Consider the following 22904-nt stretch of genomic DNA (forward strand, 5'->3'; position numbering starts at 1 on the left):
TGTTTTGATTCAAATCTTAAGTTCCTAAAACAGGAAAAGAATAGACCTATACAGTGTGAGATAAAAAAATGCAACTAGGTCAAACGCCATTATTTTTATCATTTTTTTAATTTTATTGAATAAAAGCAAAAAATGTCGGAAATAGCATCGAATTTTAGAATAGGTTCAGACTTGTTCGAATTGGTCACCTTTGGCACGAATTATGACCTTCAAAAGGCCAATGAAACCGTCACACGCTGCCCGAATGTTGCTCTGTGGTATTTTGGGCCATTCCCGCTTGCTTAAGGTGATCGACATTTTGGTAGTTTTTAGTGCCAACCTTGCTTTCCGCAATACTTCAGGCACAATAGTCCAACGGACTGGTATCCGAATATGTTGATTTCCATTGTGCGCTGGAAATGAAGCGAGGGTGGCGCGTGCTAAGTGCGATGGTGCTGAGTCCTGTTGAAATGTCCAAGGATTTAATATAAAATAAATTTATATTTAGCAGAAAACAGATCAAAAACTAATGTTGCCAAAAAAGGGTACTTTCTCATCGAACTCAATCTCAATTGAACTAAGTCAACCTAAAACTTCTTTGTTATCCTACGAAGAAGCCAGCCGATGACTTAAGCCAGCCAAAAAAGCTGTTTATGTATTCTCCCTGAAGTCGATTTAATAATGTTCGTCTGTCTCTTGAAATCACGATACGTAGAGATTTAGAGAGAACATTTGGCATTACAATGTGTATTATGTCTAGGATGGTTGATATTGAAAATCAGATATATCGGTCCACGTTTTGGTATAGCCTCCATACAACGGTACCTCCCGATATTCGGTATTTTGATGATTTTCGCCACATTATTTCACGAATTTGTCTAAAAATTGATATTTGTAGGTCATAATGGGTTCTAGCTCCGGTGGCAGAACATTGCATATTTAGATGCACGTTTTCTATAGCGCATATAACGATACCCGAAATTCTGTATTTACCCACGAAACTGTTTCAAATTTGGTATTTAGGAAGATTTGGTAGATGATAATTCTTAAGGTTATAAAATTGTCTATAAAGGCTCCCGTTTTGTTACGGCCCCCAATTTGTGGGTTTTTGAAATGCGTTTGAATTCAAATTAGTACGGCCAATCAGAAGCTATCGTTTTTCAAAAGTCTTCCCTAAACTTGATTTACTAAAAAATTATAGCAATTCACTTGTTCTTGTGATGTTTATAAAAGTACGACTTATGGCGCCCAATGTAGCTTATTCTATTCCAATTTAGATTTACTAACTGAGAAGTGAATCGAGATTGTTTTTCTCTGGGGTTTCTCATAGTACGTCCAATGGCGCCTATTGAAAACACGGTTGAGCTCGCACTACCAAATTTTAAGAGGACATAAACAAAGAGTCTTTTTGAATGTAGGTACATAATTTGCCATAGCACCCACGTTTTTAAGCCTCCCTATATTAGATATAGGGAAGGTTCCAGCTTCAATATTTAAAAGAATTGGCTGTAATTTGGTAAATAAGATTCTTGTTTAGTGAAAATTTATAAAAATATATACTCACACTTTTACATAGCCCTGACCACATTTTCCAGCCAAAGGGGCTGCATATTGATATTTTGAAATCAAAATAGGTAGAACACATTCTCATGAAAATAGTTCAATTGAGATCCAGGGGTTTTGAAATGATCCTTATTTAAAGGTTTTGCCCAATTATTGGTATTTTAAATGCCTTCTTACATTTGTCCCATCTTAATGGCATTCAATTTTGTATTTTGGGCTCTACAATTCCAATCCACATTTTTGTTTCCGGATCCTCCCTAATACCTCGACTTCCAATGCATTTCCCCATGCCATGCATGGCACGAGTGTTTAAACATAAATATTTATTTTTTACATTTTATAATATTTTGCGTCCATTTCTATTTTGATTGTTTACATTTCCATCTGAGCTAAATAACTTAAGGCATTCTCATTCAATCTCTTGTGTCCATGCAAAAAGCAACAACAACAACAAGAAAAACAAAGAGTTTTCCTACCAGAATGTGGATACAGGAGTAGGAGTGGATAGCTGGCAATAGACTATTAAAAGGGCAAGGATTTGTTTTTGTTTTCATTTTCTCTTAATAGAAATATTGTCGAACAACAGCAACAACAAAAGCACCAACAACGACAGCAATCTAAAACTATATGCCAAGATGTTTTTTGCATAGTTGTATTTATATATTTTTTTATATGCATTTGTTTGCATTTAAGATACATACAAATCCTTTCTTTACATACGCACGCACTCAGATATACATACAACGGCACATACAGAAACACATAAAGGTTGAGGCCTTAGCACAAAGCATAGAATTCGTTTTTAAATGCTCTGAGAGCTCATAGCTCTTCAAATGCTAAATTACTAAAGGTTAAAAATACGCACATCTATTGTGACACAGAAATTACATATGGATGGACGGACGGACGAATGGCAGGAAGGAAGGAAGGATGGTTGCTGGTTGGTTGTATAGCAACAGGCAATGTTGGAATAAAACAAATACAAATTTATAGCATTGTAATTGTAAATAAATGGAAAAATAATATATGTTGATTAAATTGTGAGGACTTTTAAAGGATTTGAGTTGCCAAGGCTTCATTGAGTTTGGTCGGGTCGAACTTTTTTTTATAAAAACTTAAATTATTATAATTACACTTTGCAACACAAAAACTATTTACGGAAAAAGTCCAGCATATTATTAAAGTAGTGTCAAAAAAGAAGACACTTGTATCGGCGTTTTGAAAGTTTACTTCGAAAAGTAACCAAAATAGAGGAATAAAGTTCCCCCCTTTTCAACACTTTTGAAAATGTTTTGATTAAGATTCCTCGAAATCGGTGTCTTTAAAAAATATTAGAGATAAATAACAGAATTATTTTGATAAAAAATGTTAATCCTCAACAATGGGATCTTTTTCTCTTTAAACGAGATCATATCAAGTCAAAATATAGAAGACGTCAAGAGTCTAAATCTCACCTAAACGCCAGGAATTCATATATACTAAAAAAATTAAGATTAAAGTCGTATGGAAGGTTCTAGCTCCAATATATATTCTTCATTAGATTTCGCCATAAGTTACCAAAGAAATGAAATCTCTGTTTTCATTTTATATCAAGAAAATATTTTATATTTCTTGTGGATGCGAATTTTTCCTACCAACTAATTCGAATTTACTACTTAAATTTTTATACCCTCCACCTTGGAAAGGACGGTATATTAACATTGTCATTCCGTTTGTAACATCCTTAAATATTCGTCGTAGACCCCATAATGTATATATATTAATAATCAGCATAAAATTCTAAGTCGATTTAACGATGTCCGTCTATCTGTCTGTCTGTCTGTTGAAATCCAAAAGCGCCAAAATTTTGCAGAGCAATTTGTATTGTGTCTAGGATGGTTGGTATTGAAAATGAGATATATCGGTCCACGTTCTGGTATAGTCCCCATATAACGGTACCTCCCGATATTCGGTATTTTGATGATTTATGCCACATTTTTTCACGGATTTGTCTGAAAATTGGTATTTGTTGATCATAATGGGTTCCAACTCCGGTGGCGAAACATTGCATGTGTAGGTCCACAATTTGGTATAGCCCCATATAACGGTACCTCCCGATATTCAGCATTTTAATGGTTTTTGCCACATTTATTCTAATGTTTCCTTTATCCTAAGGTGGAGGGTACTAAAAGTATGGCCCGGCCGAACTGTTTTTTTACTTGCTCATATTCTTATACAGGGGGAGAAAAAAAAAGCTGCCACAAAGTCATACGCCATAATTTTTAAATTTTTTTAATGTTATTGAATGAAAGTATAAAATTTCGGAAATAGCATCAAAGTTTAGAATAAGTTTAGATTAGTTCGAATTGGTCACCTTTGGCAGAAATTATGGCCTTCAAACGGCCAATAAAACCGTCACACACTGCCCGAATGTTGCTCTGCGGTATTTTGGCCCATTCTCGGCGAAGCGCTTGTTTGAGGTGATCGACACTTTGGTATTTTTTAGTGCCAGCCTTGCTTTCCGAAGATTTTGGTATCCATTGTGCGCTGGAAATGAAGCGAGGAACCTCACTTTGTAACCATTCTTGGGTGGCCATTCTGAGTCCTTTTGGAATGTCCAAGATCTGCGGTCACAATGTTTGCATGCCCACGGCTTTAATACACCCTCCAGAAAATTTTCGCGATAATGTTCGGCATTTATTCTAATGCCACGGTCGATTAATACGAGCGGAGAGCGACAATCGGCTGTTATGGCGGCCCACACCATCACCATGGCCGGCGCTTGAGTTCTGGTGGCCAACCGAAGGTGCACATTTTCAGCTGATCTCTTTGGCAAGAAAACACGATAATTTAGTTTGTTTACAAACTGCTGGAAAACGAATGTTTTCTCATCGGAGAAAACCAAATTCGGCCGTTCACCACTTTCGGCCAAGCGAAGCAACTCTTTAGCTCTTTTGAGTCTATTTTCTTTCTATTGCGGTGTAAGTTCTTGCACTTTTTTGAAATTTCAATGGCTTTACCCCGAGTTTATTCTTCGGCCACTGCGACGCGGGTTTCGATCAAGTCGCTTCTTTACTTTTCGAACCATTTCTGCTGATGTTGCTATTTTCTTCCGTCCACTTCCTTGACTTCACACTCCTTGACCGTCCACTTCCCACTACCAGTATCACGGTAACGAGCGATGATACGAGACACAAAAGATTTATTCACATTTAAATGTTGGAGTGCTCTAACGATAACCACTTGTGGTTTTCCAGCCAAATATAAAGAAATCACACTATCACGCTTGAATTCCATCACGAATAACTTTTTTTCTGGAAAGTTCTAAAATTCTCAAAAACTCTTGTAAACAATATAATGAGCTGTCACTGGAATAATTTTAACAGCTGTCGGACGAATGACTTAGAAATGACAGCAGTCTGAAGTTGCTTGCAGTTTTTTCATCTCACCCTGTATGCAATTTTTGTGCATGTTTTTATTGCTTTAAAAAACAAAAACCAAAATATTTTCAAAAAAATGATAGGAAGAAACGTATATAGCGGGTCGCACATTAAAGATATTAACCAGATTTGTCATTAAATTGATAAAATGAACACTTTGTGTCATATTTTGGAGAGAAAATCCGGGCATTTCATTCAACTTTCGCCCTTTTGAAATCACTTACAATATGAGAAAAATTATCAAATAATTTAGAAAAACTTGCAGCATCTAACTTTGAATAATTCTGACAGAGAGCGGGCATGGCTTCATGGCTGTATTTCTGTAGTTTTACGAAGCTGTTCTATCTTCTGATTGTACCATGGTTTTTAGTATTGCAGCCAACCCGTCACGTTCGCCTTCAACTGCAAGTCGTGCTCTCTTTGAGCTAGACAAGTTGTCGTATTACTGCCATCTTGCCTTTGCGTTCTGTCTCTGGGTTAGCCGCTTGTAATTTATCCTTAGTTTTATCGGTTACACATCGAGCATTCTTGACTTTCTCATTTTGATTTTTCCCTTGTCCAGTACAGCTGTTTTGTCTCGTTTTCCAATTCGAATATGAGGTCGATAACTTTTTTCTTCAAGCCACGGACTTCCTCTCAACAGTCTCTATAGTGTGACCCTTGCTGTCTACCTCCTGGTTAGCCGCTAGTAATTTGTCCTCAGTTTCCTAAGCTACACACAGAGCTTTCTTGACATTCTCCCTTAGATTCGTGACAAGTTTGATGGCATATTCTTCTACATTATTGTGTGACATTAAGGCAACCTCCATTACCTTCATATCACCTGCAATTTTTCTCATGGCTACTACCGCTGCTTAGCGCTTAATCCGACCACGGACTTCCTTTTTGGTCACTACATTTTGAGCCTACTATACTTCCAAGATCACCTTACCATCTTCCGAGTATAGCTACGCTGTTGTATTTGACTGACTTTCTTTTATAGCAGCAGCTGGTCTGGATTTGCCGTGCCCTTGCTTTCTGCCTCCTGCTTAGCCGCTAGTAATTCGTCCTTAGTTTTCTAAGCTACACATAGAGCATTCTTTACATTATTCTTTTTATTCGTGACAATTTTGAAGGCATCTTCTTTTCCATTTTGTGTAATATTAAGGCACCCATCATTGCCTTATTATCACATTTTAATGTTCCCATGTGTAATATTAAGGCAAGCTCCATTGCCTTCATATCACCTGCCAGTTTTCTCATGTCGATTCCTTCGCGCTCCAACCGCACATTGTCCAATTCGGATGTTATGTCGACTACATGTGTCTTCAAGCCACGGACTTCCTTTTTGAGCCAGCATGACTTCAAAGAGTACATTCTTGCTGTTGCATTCAGCGGAATTTCTCTGATAGCAGCGGCTATTCTGAACTTCTTATGAACGTCTGGGTCGTATTTTACGCCCTTTGCCACGCTCAAAACTTTCTGTGGAAAACTCAAATACGCCACCTATGTCTTCTTCTGTCTGAACTCACCTTTGCGATTCCTTGCTTTGCGAATGTAGTGGTGGTAATGCTATTAACTTTAAAACAAAAGACTCGGATAAATAATGTGCAATCCATTAAAGTTCCTCTGTATTCTACTTCTCGTTGACCTTAAGCGAAAATCCTTTTAAAATTGGCCACGTTATTGTGAGCCAAGTCAATGACGGGACAGTCCACCCTCCACGAAATCCAATTTTTTAATTTATTTGACTTTTCTCTGCACAGGATTAACGCTAAGGAACTTCTTGCGGTTAGCATTTGGTGGTATGTATGTGTGTGTGCGATCTGTAGAATGGCAAATAGAAAACAAAAACAAAACATGAAATGCAAAGGAATTCAATTTCAGAAACAAATCCTTTTTGGAAATGAAAAACTCATTCAATGCAATTTCTGCAATTGTTTTCTAGTGGCACCCACCAGCCACCGCTCAGCAATAACAAGAACAACAACAATAAAACAAAAAAACATCTCCACAATCCGGCCACGAAACCCCATACTGACATTAGTCGTGAGATTCTTTTTCCCTCACTTGTTTTCCATTATGTCCCGGTTAGTTTTGTTTTCAATTTTTGTTTTGTTCTCTTTTTTCACTCCTGACTGTGACCGAATTGATGTTGTCCTTTTTGCTGTTGTTGTTATTGTTGTTATTGTTTATGGCATTTTGGCGGAATATGTCATGGCGCTTGCTAATGTTGTTGTTGGTGCTATTGATGTATGTCTGTATGCACAATGCCAAAAATATCGTTTTTTCGTTGTTGTTGTTGCTGTTGTTGTCAAAGACAACCAAATGAATTGAACAATACAATTTATGCTGCATTTTCTATTTGACTGCACTCGATATAGTAAGGCAATGCCGTTACTATTCGATTCGATTCGTTTCCATTCAATTCGATTTGCTTCCGTTTTCATGTTCATGTAGCTGCAATGCATGACCGAACATGTTATTGTGTTGTTGGTGGTTTTGTAACATTTTGTTTTCGAAACGGAATTATAATGTATTATTTCAAGGACTCGGAAAGATTTGTTTTACATTTAATGCCCGTTTACGTTTTGACACCATTCCGAACAGCCCTCCCCCGTTTTTTTAAATGTACAAGGATATTGAAAACACAATTTTGGCATTTGAACTAAGAGCGGATTATTTGAATGGGAATTTCATTATTTTTAATATACACTGCTAATTGTTGATAAACAAAGGGAGCTAAGGGAAATTATTCAATGAGTATTGGGTGGCGTGTGGGTTCTGTCAACACGCATACGCAGTGACACCATTAATGCAAATTTTCCAAAATGTCATTGTTAAAATATTTGTTTACAAATCTATTGTAATCAGTGATGGCACTAGTTTAATACATGGAGGAGAATCCTAAGTTCGCCAGAGGAGTGCCAATTTTGGGAAGCAGCAGGCAATCGCTTGAAGACCACTGGAAAAAATTGTGTGTAGCGATGGGATCTCTACACACAAACTGCAAAAAAATAGTCAGCAGAAACGCAGACCCAACCACAACACCAACGTAATAAACCAATTTCCCAACCAACCAACATCAACACATGGAACATCAAACCATCATCGTAAATAATAATTTAAACAAATTTTGGAATTATATATTTTTTTAATTAAAAATATGTAAGTTTTACAAATTTTACAATTTTTTCTTATCCATTGGCCGCAAATGTGGTTTTCAAAAATCTGCGGACATTCAGCAATGGTTCTGCTTACTGTAGACTTCGCTGTTGAAGTTAGGGCCTCGTTCTCTAAATGCTGCTGGTTGGGGCGTATATGGGTTGTTCTGCAACGGGAACCCATTTATCTTCTAGCATATCTAAAAGAACCCGAAAAACTTCCTTCGGCACACAAAAATTGACCAAAATTCTAGGAAGATACATTTTTAATTTTTTTTTTCAAAAATGTAAAAATACAATCATACTTACTGGTTGTTAGGTACTTAAAAAAATTCGAAGCATCTCTTAAATACCTTCGTGTTACATTTTGAAGCTCCTCCACAGCATCCATAAAGTATAGGGCCACAGAAATATTCATTTTTTTTAAGAACACAAATGTTTGTTTACTACCGAACTGTCAGTTCAGGGAGTGCCAGCTTACGTATGGTTGTATTTTTATTGCTTTCGCGTTTAAATCAGTCATTCCGACCGTTTTTTTTTTTTTAAATTCGTGATTAATTTTTTAAATGTATATTTAGCAACACTTCGTCATGTAAGGTTAAGCGAAAAAAGAACGAATGTTAGTGGAACGCATTCTGATGCGACTATCTTTCGTTCGCAGAAATTTTCTTTCGATATCGTGGAACAGGCTGTAAATGTTTTTAAAATGCCTGACAAAAACAAAACACTGGATACTCAAAAAGGAAAAGAGTTACAAGAAGAAAAAAGATCTGTCAAAAATATTCTTCATCGTATTTACTCTATTCTGCAAAACGGATGACTTCCCGTTTTGAGTTTGCAACAATTTTGTACAATTTTAGGGTATTCAGTATGACACGTCGGAAATTGTGACGTATCTGACATATGTATATAATATACGTCTGAAAGTAATAAACCCATGGTACAATAAAAAGGTAAGGTAGAGCTACCAGCTGATTACAATTTTTTTCTAAGCGGTTTGAAAAACAACTAGTAAAAAAGCTGTAAGTTCGGCCTGGCCGAGCTTTGAATACCCTTCACCATTTGGAACGAATTTGAAAATTCTCAAAAACAATAAAATCCGTTAAAAATTCTGTTAAAATCTTAAAAATACCGAATGTAGCTGTTATATTTGGGTCTATACGACGACATGGACCGGCATAGGTAACTTTTGTCATAAGCCATTGCAATATTCAAATGTGAAACTTAAAAAATCGGTGAAAAATGTAGCAAAAATCATCAAAATACCGAATATAGGGAGGTACCGTTATATGGGGGGCTATAATAAAACGTGGACCTACTGGGCCCATTTTCATTACCAAAAGTCCTGCAGACATAATATGCCTCCTCTCCTTTGTAGGTTTTCCGAAAACGGTAGTATTTTTGCTGGTGCTGTCAGATTTGAAGTCTGAGGCAGTACCTGACGTTGGAGGCCGTGTCGAGCGCTTCCCCGGAGTTCCTAGACTCTTTGCCTTTTTTTTTGCCCGAAGGCTGTGTGCCTGTAGCAATACTTTCGACCACAGATGCCAAGGCTCCCACATCTGCGCGAGAAATTTGCTCTCGATCAAGGGCGAGTGACTCGTATGACTCGTGGCTGGATCACAAACACCCGACGGTACTGGGTTATTTAGGCCCTGCGCCGTACCATTCCATCATTCATCTTTATTTCTTTCTTGTTTTTTTGGGGAACACCCCCTTAGCCAGTTTTTTGTCCGCGAGGAATTCGAAGATCGCCAGAGACGGTTGAACACACTATTCCGCTCCAATCTGTTCGTAACTAAGACGCCCTTGTTCGAGCTCATAAGAACTAAACCTGGTAGGAGAACTGACATCACATTAAATATTTTGTGTTTTCGAAACCCACGTCGCAGTAGCCGAAAATGGTTCGTGAGCTAAGCATATCGCAATATTCCATTCAAGCATATCGCCATTGAATTTCAAAAAGTGCAAGAACTTACACCGCAACCGAAAGAAAATAGACTCAAAAGAGCTAAACAGCTGCCGAATTTGGTTTCCTCTGATGGGAAAACTTTAGTTGTCCAGCTTTCCGTTGGACTATTGTGTCTGGAGTATTTTGGAAAGCAAGGTTGCCACTAAAAAACATACCAAAGTGTCGATCACCTCAAGCAAGCGCTTCGCCGGGAATGGGCCAAATTACCGCAGAACAACATTCGGACAGCGTGTGACGCTTTCATAAGTCCATAATTCGTGCCAAATGTGACCAAATCGAACAAATTAATCTTATTCTAAAATGTGATTGGTATTTCCGACATTTTTTGCTTCCGTTCAATAAAATTTATAAAAAAAATGTAAAAATTATGGCGTTTGACTTTGTTGCAGTTTTTTTTATCTCACCCTCTATTTGCTTCTCCAGCTCTGTTTTTTTTTTTTTTTCAATTTCTTAATATTTACAAGAAACACATATCAAGCAGTGTACGGTACATTTGGTAGATGGCGTGCATTAATTTTATTACTTAGTATTATAGGGCCTTTATAATAAAACGTGGTAGAAGAATGCAGGTAGTCGCATCGATACAGCTGCTTTTACAATGAACTGTCAAACTGGTTTTGGAATTGAAAATGTTGAATAAAATATTATTGAAATTTGTAAAAAGAATTGAAAAATGCATATTACAACAACCTCCTATTAAAAATACGTTTAAAAATCTACTTATTTTTAATAAAACATTTACAAATCTTTGACATATCAATGTTCCCAAGCGTTGATGCATCTACCTATATTCTTTTTCTACCATGTAATGAAATAACCGCTTGGTCCGGGTTCAGTTCCAATTTTGATTTTATTGATAAATATTTTCACTTAAGCTTAAAATAATCTGTACTTAACCTAATCGCAGCCATACAATAGTTCTCATCTATTCACACATGGAATAGACAACATTGAATGGGTACTCGTTCCTTCATTCAAGCGGTCTGCTATTGACTATAGATAGATATATATGACGTTTTCGACGTTTACAATTTTACTACTGTCGAGACCCTAAAAAATTTTATTTAGACCATCTCCGGTAACCCGTTTTAATACTATATTATATATTACTATTTTTAATATTTTCTCTAACTTGTATTTTCCCCCTTCTGTTTTTTTCTTACAGTTTACCTATTCCTTGGCTACTCTATGGCATTATTTACGATGCACCGGTCGAAGTGAACTCGGTGGGCATGGTGTGTTCCATAACGATATTGTTTATGATGTTGCTATTTGTCGTTATGTCAATTGCCTGCTTCCATTGGCGCATGAACAAAGGTTTAGGTTTTACAATGTTTTTGTTATATTTTGTTTTTGTTGCCGTTTCGTTAATGTTTGAATACGATGTAATAACATGTCCAGTGTAAAATGTCAACAGCAGATGGAGCAGAATGACAGGAAGACAAACCAAACAAATAACCACAAAAGAAAAAAAACAGAAAGGAACATTTCCAAATAAATGAAAAAGAAGAAGAAAAAATAAAAACAGAAAAAAATAACAACAAAATAACCAAGCAACAACAACAACAACTTTATATACAAAATTAAAAACAAAACACAAGATATATAAGAGAACATAAAACAATTAAGAAACTAAACAAAAACCAAAAGTATATATGATAAGAAAATTGTTAATAATTTTTAAGTAAGTTTATTAAGGAAATTTATTAAACAAGAACAACCACAACAAACAACAACAAAATTCGAAAACAAAATCTTAGCTAAATTAAAATCAATATATAAGATGGATAACGACGAACTCGTAACAAGCTAAAAAAAAAAGAAAATCCAAACAAGAACAACAACAAAAAAAAAACAATTCCCCTTGAAAAAAAATCGGAAAGAATGTATTGTACTTTAGCAACACAAAACCAAATAAGGATAAAAAGCAGAAAAACAACATTTAGATAAAAGAAATTATTTAATGATATATTAATTACCAAAAACTACAAAAAAAGATAAGTAAAGAAAACAAGACAAAACTAACAAAAAAGTATATAAGAAAATGCGTTATTTACAACGCTAAAGTGCTCATTAAAATTGAAAACCAAAAAAAAAAAATATTACCACAAGAAGAGAAATTGTTATAATTGTTTATATTATTGATTTTTATTTGTTAACCACTTTTTAGAGCCTTTTATATATTCTTTAAGAAAGTTAAACAAATAATAATTGTTCTTTTATACTTTTAGTTTCCAATTCTAGTTCTTTAACGATACCGTCTTCTCAAAATGTCTTTATTTTTTCTTCAATTTCTATCTCTTTTTAACGAATACTGTACTCCCACTCTCTCTCTCTCTCTTGACGGACTTTTCTGAATCTTAAAGTATATTTACATACTAATCTGTATCCGGATTAATCCTTTTAATTAAACAATCATTGTAAATTTTACAAGGAAAATATTCGTTAAATTTATTATTGGGATTAATCCGATAAGAATCTCGTATGAACTCGCTATAAGATCCATTAAACAGGTCGTGTAAATCACCACGAAAAACCTGCGATTGTGAGTAGCTGACAAGTCAACGTTTCAAACTTGCCCGGAGGGCGGTGTGCACAATGTCCTAAAACAGTATGGCGTGATTGACAGTATCAAAAGCTTTTCATAAATCAAGTGCCACCATAACTGTTCTGTATGTGTGGAAATGGTGTATAAAGCTCTTGTTGAGCTATGAAAATTCCGGAATCCGTTTTGGTGATCAGCTACTGGAAAACACTCTCTTATGCTGGGGAGGGAGTAGTGCCTCGAGCATCTTTGCTACTGCCGACAAAAATGATATCGGCCTGTATGAATCTCTTTTGCTGGCGTCCTAACCTGGCTTCGGAAGTGGACCACCCTGCCCATTTTACAAGCATCGGGAATGATTAGGGTAGCTAACAACAGGTTAAGGTGTTTGGTTGGATAATCAAAAGCTGATTCATTCAGTTGCTTCAACAGCACCATAGAGATTCCGCCAGGAAAAAGCATTTTGGATGACTTTGCAGTTCAGATGACAAGTGCAACATCTTCCAACGTAAGATGGAAATGGTACTTCCTCGACTGGGAGAGTTCGTACACGGTGTACGATCCCCCTCTTAGCACTGTTTTGGGGTTCTCTATAAATTGTCAGTTAAAATAACTCACGCATCTCATCGGATCACCATAGAGATTCCGTCAGAAACCAAGGGTTTTGGGTGACTTTGCGCTTCTGATGACACGTACAACAACTTCCATCAACATCTTCTTGGGGTGGTACCTCCTCGGCTGGGAGAATTCGTACAAGGCCTAGGATTCTTTTCTTAGCCCTGTCACTCTCGGGGTGCTCTCAAAATGGCCCTTAAAATAACTCGGCACCTCATTGCATCTATCACTTCTACGCATTTAAATGAGACTGTTGTCCGATCAATCTTTTTTTCTTGGTTCGAGAGCACCTTAACCGTTGCCCACAATTTACTCGATCCGGTACTGATTGTGTAGTACTTCAGATGTTCTAGCCACTTTTTTGCTTATGCGCGCCAACTAACATGTTTACTTTCAGAATTAGTTCCCAGACTCTGGGATTATTAGGATTAGTACATCGAAACTCATTTCGCTCATTTACTAGCCCCGCTGCCTCTGCTGGTAAATTAGGTGCTATTTCAGGTATATGACCAGCAGGTATATAACGAGCGGCAGCAGCTTTGTATTATGTCCCGGAAACACCTATCTGACACATAAAGAGCGTATTGATTGGATAGTCCTCTGAAGCGGCGATCTGTATACCCTCTAAATTCTTGTCAATAAGCTTTTCCATGGTTAAGGAAAGTACGGTGTTCCGAGTCTATGAAGTCGGGTGGCCAGTTAATGACGACGATAATGTGGGATGATCTGAGCCTAATAAATGAATTGCTAGGTTACGACATTTGCCGTTGAATGAGACTAATGTCCGACCGTTGCCTACAATTTACTGGATCCTGTACTGATGTTGTTGTACTTCAGATGTTCTAGCCACTTTATGCGCATATGCTCGCCAACTAATCTGTTTACCTCCAGAATTAGTTTGCTGGCTCTGGGATTTATGGTTAGTAGAACGAAACTCATTTGTCAATCCTCTGCTGGGAAATCAGGTTTTATTTCAGGTATTCGAATATCCGTAGAGTTAAACAGGGAGTTCCCCAAGGTAGGGTGATATCTCCGGAATGGTTTTACATACCCTCCAGACGGCATTGAGTTGACGCACGCGGTTGTGTGTGTTTGTGTGATTGTGCGCTCGTGGCGTCGGGACTCATTATTGATGACATCTGCGATAGGTTGAATCATTACTTAGTCGATCTTAACGCCTTTTTCATTTCGAGGAATATGAAAATATCCTGCACGAATCGACAGCCGCTTTTTTCACCATATGAATAGCAGAGATAATCCCAACCACCAATTACCCCAAGGTCTTAGGGATCACATTCGTCAGTCTTCTTTAGTTGTCCGCGCATACCCTTCCTATGTACGACAAGCTTAGAAGTAGGAACCAGGTTTTCAAGTCTCTCAGCCGATCAAGAAAACTTGTTGTCCTCTTACAACTCGACGGTCTGTGGTAGGCTGTGCGGACCCAGTCTGGTCCTCCAACGTCAGACCATGACACGCATTGACCATCTACGTGAGGAAGCTAAGGTCTTACCGTTGGGGCAGTATAATAAAATCCTGTCAATGTCATATGTGTTATAAACACAAACATCCCAATCACCATCTGGTGGCAACCTCCGCCCAGGCAAGTAGATAAAGACCTTCATGACCAAAGAAAGAGGTGAAGAGATATAAGAAAGAGCTTCTAAATCAACAGGACTATCTAGAGAATGATCTGAAGAGATATAAGAGAGACCTCTAAACCAAAAGGTCTATCAAGCAAGAATTAGTACTCACTCTGACGCAATCACAGCAATTCTAGCAGAATACAGAGTGAATACCATACTCGGAGATAATCTGCCTCCCAATGCAGCTTAAGAACGAGAGGTGCCGCAATAAACCAAAGCAGTTATGGTACAACTGAGATCTGGGTGGTGCAAATACAAACCCAGATAAGGGTTAATTGCCGTAATTGACGAATAATAATTCTGACTATGGAAAACATACATATGTTCAATTTATTGTGATTGGTCAATTATCACAGTTAAACTGGGTAAATAATTTCAAATGGCACAACATTTTAATGTTTCTGCTTTTAAAATTCTATCATAGTCAATAATCCGGAAAAGGTTATGGATTCTTAGACACGATTTCGTAACCTAAAAACCATTTTTTTAAAATTCATTTAATTTTTTAAATATAATTTTTTAACTAAATTTTCTTTTCTAAAATACTATGTTACTTCAAATCATATTATGATTATTTTTCTTTTCATCATATTTTTGCAAAAACTATCTGCGGGGAAAATATCTTACACATATTAGAAAAAAAAATAACTATTTTAACTTATAACTACAAAAAATGTTAAACTTAAGTTGCTTTGTTATGTTTTCCATATCTCTACAATGACTTTTCTCTAAATCTCTCTTTCTCTATTTCTCTTATATATAAAAAACTTATATAATCTTAGCTTTATAAGTTCAAACCAAAGAAAAACTCCAAAAAAGCAGCAAAACGAATTATAATACTCGAAGAAAGCTATTAAAGAAAAAACAAACAAAAAAACATAATAAGAAATCTCACCAATCAATCAACCCAGAAAAATAAAAACAATTACGACTTAAAGCTTTACCTAAATCATTTATGTTTTTTATTTCTCCTAGACTTTGTCAAAACAACTCTGTGTCTCTAACTATCTCTAACTCAAAGACTCTCTTCCTTCAAAAACAAATGTTGTTCTCTAAAACTCTTTCGTGCACTCCTAACAACAAATCTAAAGAGCGATGTGGAAGAGTAGAGATTCTCAATCTCTTAACAAAAAATGTGGGACATACGAAGAGCATCTTCAAAGAAATCAGAGATCTTTAACTCGTTTATTCAAGAGAAGAGTTATATCCACATAAAGAGCAATAAAAGAGGAAAAAAGTTGTACAAACATGACAGACACACACACAATATAATTAACAAAATTAAGAGAAGGGCATTAAACAAACAAATTTCAATACCAAACACAGCTAAATTAAATAACAAAAACAAATAGATAAATTTCTTATAACATTAAAACGAAAACAAAATAAACCATAAAAAAGAACATAGGCATTTAACAATTAATAACAAACCAAGAAAAAAAATTAAAAATAATAACCAAAGACATCAGTATAATTTAATAAAAAAAAACTAAACAGAAATGAATTATATGAAAGCAATAATTTACATCAACAAATAATAACAGTAACAAAAAACAAGTAAATATAACAAAGAAAACAATTAATACTAACTAAACAAAACAAATATTTATAATAAATTCACACCACAAAACTAAACTCTTCAAAACAAAACCCAAAATACATCAATAACAAAAAAAAACTTAACAACTACAACGTACTATATACATAAATAATTAACAAACCAAGAAAAAACACAATTCTTTTAAGCTAAAACCAAATAATATGAGATACATACGTATTACTACTACTTAAGATCAAACTAAAACTAATAATTCACTAAACAAAAACATGTAAAGTATACTTACATTACATTTAAAGAAAAGATTTTTTTTCAATTTTTTTATTTGAAAATGTTTATTTAATGACACTGTTAAGGCTGAAACTAATGAAAGCTTAAATCGTGACTTCGGCCTGAAAATACAACGCTGTTGTCAGCTACAAGGCTGTTGCAACGATGTAACAAATTGCAATAGTGTTGTATTTTTACGCCGAAGTCACGATTAAAGCTTTGATTTATTGTACCCTTTAAGGTGAGGGTACATAAGAAACTTGGCATGCCAGCTAGTCATATTAATGCCAATTATCTTTACGATATGTCACAAAATGTGCCATGCAAAAACTTCAAGCAGCTTATGTATACTCACCTATAGACTTTTAACGACACAAGTTCACATTACGGCTTCTTATGCCCTGTTTACATTACAGTTATCAACTGTACAATCTTAAATCCAGTAGAGGTCACATGGTAGAAAAATACAGGTAGATGCATCAACTCTTGGGAACATTGATATGTCAAAAAAATTTTAAATGTTTTTTCAAATATAAGTAGATTTATATATATGTTTTCCTATACGACCTCATTCGGAGGTTATTATAATCCGCGTTTTTCAACAATTTTTGCAAATTTAAATAATTTTTCATTCAAAATTCCAAAATTGGTTTGACCTATATTATTTTACCATGAGAGGTCACTTGACATGTACGCAATAGAATTGCCACATGGTAGAAGAATACAGGTAGATGCATCAACGCTTGGAAACATTGATATATCAAAAATTGTGTATGTTTCTTGAAAAATAAGTGAATTTGTATATGTTTTCCTATACGACGCCAATCGGAGGTTGTTATGATATGCATTTCTTAACCATTTTTACAAATTTGAATAATTTTTTATTCAACAATTACCATTCCAAAATTGCTTTGGCCGTTCATTGTCCCCGCAGCTGTATCGATGCGACTACCTCTATTCTTCCAGTTGAATTCAGTGGGATTATAAATTTTGTATAAAAGCCATAAAGCTTACGGAAAAGAGGTAACGTAGTCGAAAACAAAAACCGACTTTGTTGTCTTCTAACTGAACTTTTCAGTATTTTTTTTCAATCTCTCAAGGATACAATTTCGATTTTTACATCATTTTTTGCCTTCCTTTAACTGAACTCTTCCTTTAACTGAACTCTTAGGTTTTTTCAATGATACAATTAGATTTTGACTTTCCAACTAAAATCTATTTCGGTTTAAAATAATTTCATGTGTAGTTCCACCAATAATCTTTACATCACAAAAGATCGAGTTTACATTCTTTTTACCACAAGTAAAAGTGAACTTCTACTTTTAAGAGTTCTAACGCCAAAAGTCAATTAATCGAAAGTCGGCCTACGTTTCCCTACTTTTCATAATATTTATATCCAAACCAAATTACTACATTTTGTCTAATATGAGTCATAACCTTTTTGGAGAGGGTAGTGGACGTTAAAAATTACGATTCATATGTCCCCAAAATTTACATTATTAGGTGTGTCTGGTTACCGTAAAATTTGTAACAATTGTTGCAAATTGTTACTGGAAGTCTAGTCTGTTAACACAAAAGATCTGCAAAAGAGAGTGATTTGATAGAACAATTTTGACAGTTAATTCACTGAGAGTGTTCCGAAAGCAAAAGTGAAATTTTACTTTTAAGCTTTCCAACGCCAAAAATCGATTAATCGAAAGTCGACCTACATTTCCCTAGTTTTTTTAAATTTTTCAACATGGTACAAGAATATAGGTAGATGCATCAACGCATAGGAACATTGATATGTAAAATATTTAAAAAGGTTTTTTTTTCAAAAATAAGTAGATTTGTATAAGCATCCCTATACGACACCAATCGGAGGTTGTTATGATATGCATTTTTCAACAATTTTTACCAATTTAAGTAATTTTTCATTATGAATTTTAAATTTCAAAATTGGTTTGACAGTTCATTGTCCCAACAGTTGTTACAATGCGACTACCTATATTCTTCTACCATGTATTTCAACCTGAAAGTATGGCGTTCAAACCACTAATAATATGGGCCAAAACATTTTTGGAGATGGGAGCGGTTGTTAAAAATTACAATTCATATGTCCCAAAGGTTTAAATTATTCTATCATTGTTAGGCAACCTTTTCGAGTATGGTGACAACTAAATTGCAATTCTTCTTAACTTCAACGCAGAAATAGAATTATAATACGTTGTGTCGATTTCAACTATATTTTTTCATTAGAAAACAAGACCAGCGCTCAATTCTACTCCATATTATGTAATCGTTCTGATTAATAATTCTGATCACCGGCCCAACTCGATTAACCATGACATTTGATCAGTCACAACAAATTTTATGTATGTTTTACATAGTTAGCCCCGATAAAGCTTTGTATGTAAATACACTTAAACGTCGGAAATGAAAAGGCAAATCTTTTATTTACAAAGTTGCTGTTTAGCAGGAGTTTATCTTGAAACATAGTTGTATTTTACTACTTCATACTGGACCGACTGTTTCCTTACTCTTGGGTATTTTTCAAATGCAAAAAGATGAACAAATTTTGACTTTATATACAAATAGGAGGATAACAATTAAACCCCTAAGAGATAAAAAACTAAAATTCTTTAATTTTCATTTATTAATTTATGACTGGGTTTGGATATGTCTGGACGACTACGTCATTCAGACAAACCATTTTCCTTTGTCTTGTCGTTTGTAAACCCTGGGTTAGTTGTGTCATTATTTTCTTTTTCATTTTTACGTCATCCTTTCAAATCATAAAGCATAATCTTCCAACGAATAATAATAATATTAAATAATACAAATACACAAACAACATCAACATAACCTAATCATACATATTAATTATTAACAAAACATCATTATAATACTAATACTTACCAAAGAAAAAAAACAACTAAACAACAACTAAAATTACAAAATTTAAAACATTTAAACATACATATAACATTAAAATAATAATAACGACAACAACAACAAAAAAACTCACACATTTTTAAAACATATCCTTTTTGCTCCTCTAAAACCAAAAAAAAAGAATCTTCTGAAAAAAATTATTAACTTGATAATGAGAAATATAAATTACCAAAATATAACACAGCATACTTTTTTCCTGTTAATATTTATATAAACATAAAACCAAAATTCTTATATATAAACCAAAACCAAAAATAATATATATAAAATTTGTTAACATATTATGTTTTTCATTTTATAAAACAACTAAGAGAAAAAAAAAACAAAAATTAACTCACTATGAAACCAAACAAAAACAACTATTACTTTTTTCCCCTCCCCCCTCTTTGAATAATATTATTAATATAAACAACTATAAGGAATGAAAGTAAAAAAACAACAACAAAACAAACAAAAAATGGTAATGCTTTAAGTAGAACAAGAACAAGAAAAAAAACAAAATTACATAAAAAAATTATTAAAAACCAAAAAACTTATATATCTAAATTAAAACCAAAAAAACAACAACTTATAAGTATAATTAATATAAAAAAATTGTTATGGAGTTTTAGAGTTTTAAACCGTTGAAAAATTGCATAAGAAATTGTTGATAAATTAGTCCAAGTTCATATATAAAAATTAATAAAACTAAAAAAGAAACATTTATTACCAAAAAAATGAATAATTATAATACTAATAAAAATTTAATGATATATACAAACCAAAAAACAACAACAAACGCATTTAATTTTATTTTCATCACCACTACCACCACTCCTATGTATTTCTCTGTTCTCTTTAATTCTACTTCTACTACTACTACTACCACCACATTTTCTTCAAGTGCTAACTACCGCTATTTCTATGACATTCAAACTGTTTGCTTTCTTAGCTCTCTATTTTAAAGTTTTCTTTTTTCAACTAGCTTTTCCTGACAGCAATTCGAAATTTGGCAACAGTCCAAATTAATTGGCCAGCATTGAAGATGAATAAGTTCATAAATCAAAATTGGTAATTTTATTAGGGTTGAAAACTTTAAAAACGAGTTAGGGCATGTTGTTTTGAGGAATATGCAATGGAATTGACAATTTAAATTCGCCAAGAGCGAAATTAGAAAGGTAGTTTCACATCAAGAATTCAGAGGCAACTCTGTTTCAGTCAGTGTTCGAGCTTGTCAAATACAACTATGGGTATATGTATTATTTAAGATTGAAAAGAAAAAAATTGTTTGTTTACATTCTAATCAAATTCTCTTGAAAATTGAATAAATTGAAATTAGTTAACATTCGCGCCTGAGTCAAACTATTTATCAGGGAAAATCAAATTATAAGAATCATTTTCCTATTGGAGACTATTCTCTTTATAACGTCAAATTATGAAGGGAAACGACGGAAGAATTTGAGTGCGACTCTGGCATCCATTTATGATATGTTACAAAATATGCCATGCGAAGACTTCAAGCTGTTTATGTACTCTCACCTTTAGCCCGATTTTAATTTACTTATTCTGCCCCTGGTAAAATTTAAAAGGTAAAGTTTTCATTTTTTTTTTTCAAAATTTTACATTTGACAACATCTTATTTTCAAAATGTTTATTATTTATTAATCCATTTTACATACACAAATCAGAGATGAAAATCAGTTAAATTTGAAATAAAAAATTTAGAGCTGGGTATTATGTTTTTGAAATAAGCTAAATTTAATTGTGCCATGATTTTGCCATGTGATTTCCTAAATCTCTTTCAACCTAAACGTTCTATTATTCAACTATACTTTACACCTGTGAATTGAGAGGTATAGGATTAACAATAATTTATATTAATGTTTATGTTAGAACTTTTTGTAGGGTTAACCTACTTTAAAAGGATTTATTTGAAGTATAAGTAATGGATATGACAATTTTAATCCAAATCCAGTGAGTTAACCCTTTTATATGTAAACGTACTGTTAGTTTTCCTATTCCGGATTTATCCAACCATAGGTGTGTCTGGTTACTTTTCCTGCAGGAATTATCCAGAGCAATTTCTTTCTGGTAGAGCAAGGTAGTTTGAAAAACAAACAGACAGAATCCCTGCAAAAACTTGCAAGCAATCAGCTGATTTCTCAAAACAAAACATTTAGTGCATCATAAACAGAATTAATCATGCAGATATTAAAAATGGACCAAAAAATACGCTTGCGATTTCCAAATTAGAGCTGTTTTTAAATTGCTTGTCCAAATATAAATCACCAGAAGGAGAAGAAGAAGAGTTTCAAGTGATTGCAACAAGAAACTTGTCCAGCAAGAATTTGTAAACTCGCAGTGAAAGAACTGTCAAAATTATTCTGTAAAATCGCTCTCTTTTGCATTAACAGTGTGTGTCTGTAACAATTTGCAACAATGTAAACGTGCTTTCAATATTTTAATTACCGGATTTAGTTTAAATGCGTCGCGGAGGAGCAACCCCAAGTCGCAAGTGAATTCACATAATTCACCCGAAAAAACATAGCAAAAAAGTATTCTAGCGCACGCAGACCATTTCTTTTAATTTTTGCTAAGCAACCAAACAATTTCTACGAATTATTCATTTAATTCGTTGAGTTATTAACATCAGCATACATTTTAGACAACGCCCATGTTTAAAAACGTTGAAAAATATTAAAATATTATAAACATTACAATTTTTATTTTCTCTTAAACAATCTCTTTATATGACTTTGCTCAGCTTTAATGAAAAAAAGAGCAAAACGGCGCGAAAAGATTTGCAGCATGGTTGTCAGACTTTGATTTTGCTAAGCAACCAAACAATTTCTACGAATTATTCATTTAATTCGTTGAGTTATTAACATCAGCATACATTTTAGACAACGCACATGTTTAAAAAAGTTGAGAAAATATTAAAATATAATAAAAATTACAATTTTTATTTTCTCTTAAACAATCTCTATATATGACTTTGCTCAGCTTTAATGAAAAAAATGAAATGAAAAAAAGAGCAAAACGGCCTTTTCGCTAGTTTCTAGGCAAAGTAGTGCTCTCACATCTCTCTATATATCTCTTTTATAGAGACAACCGGTGAGAAAGTGTTAAATTCTCGTAAATATTTCTAAAAAGTTGTTGCTGTGTTTTCTTTTTATTTTAATCATTAAAAACATAAATTAATCAAATGAATTCTGAAATAAATTTTAATTACAAAAACTTAAGAAAATTATGACTTTTTTCCATTTCTCGTAGTTCTAACAAGGAGC

General features: G+C 34.1%; 1 protein-coding gene across 11 annotated transcripts in view; it reads left to right on the plus strand.

Annotated features, from left to right (window-relative positions):
* LOC101887707 (sodium/potassium/calcium exchanger Nckx30C) overlaps positions 1 to 20206 on the plus strand; it is a 315709-nt gene extending 295503 nt beyond the window's left edge. For all 11 annotated transcript variants that reach the window (XM_020039502.2, XM_020039501.2, XM_020039504.2 and 8 more), the window contains one exon: positions 11239 to 20206. In XM_020039502.2, the coding sequence (XP_019895061.1) occupies positions 11239 to 11479 (241 nt within the window). In that variant the 3' untranslated portion in view covers positions 11480 to 20206. The remainder of the gene's footprint in view (positions 1 to 11238) is intronic.
* Positions 20207 to 22904: the final 2698 nt, after the last annotated feature.

This window comes from Musca domestica, unplaced genomic scaffold, assembly GCF_030504385.1.
Source record: "Musca domestica strain aabys unplaced genomic scaffold, Musca_domestica.polishedcontigs.V.1.1 7, whole genome shotgun sequence".
NCBI classification, from domain to species: domain Eukaryota; kingdom Metazoa; phylum Arthropoda; class Insecta; order Diptera; family Muscidae; genus Musca; species Musca domestica.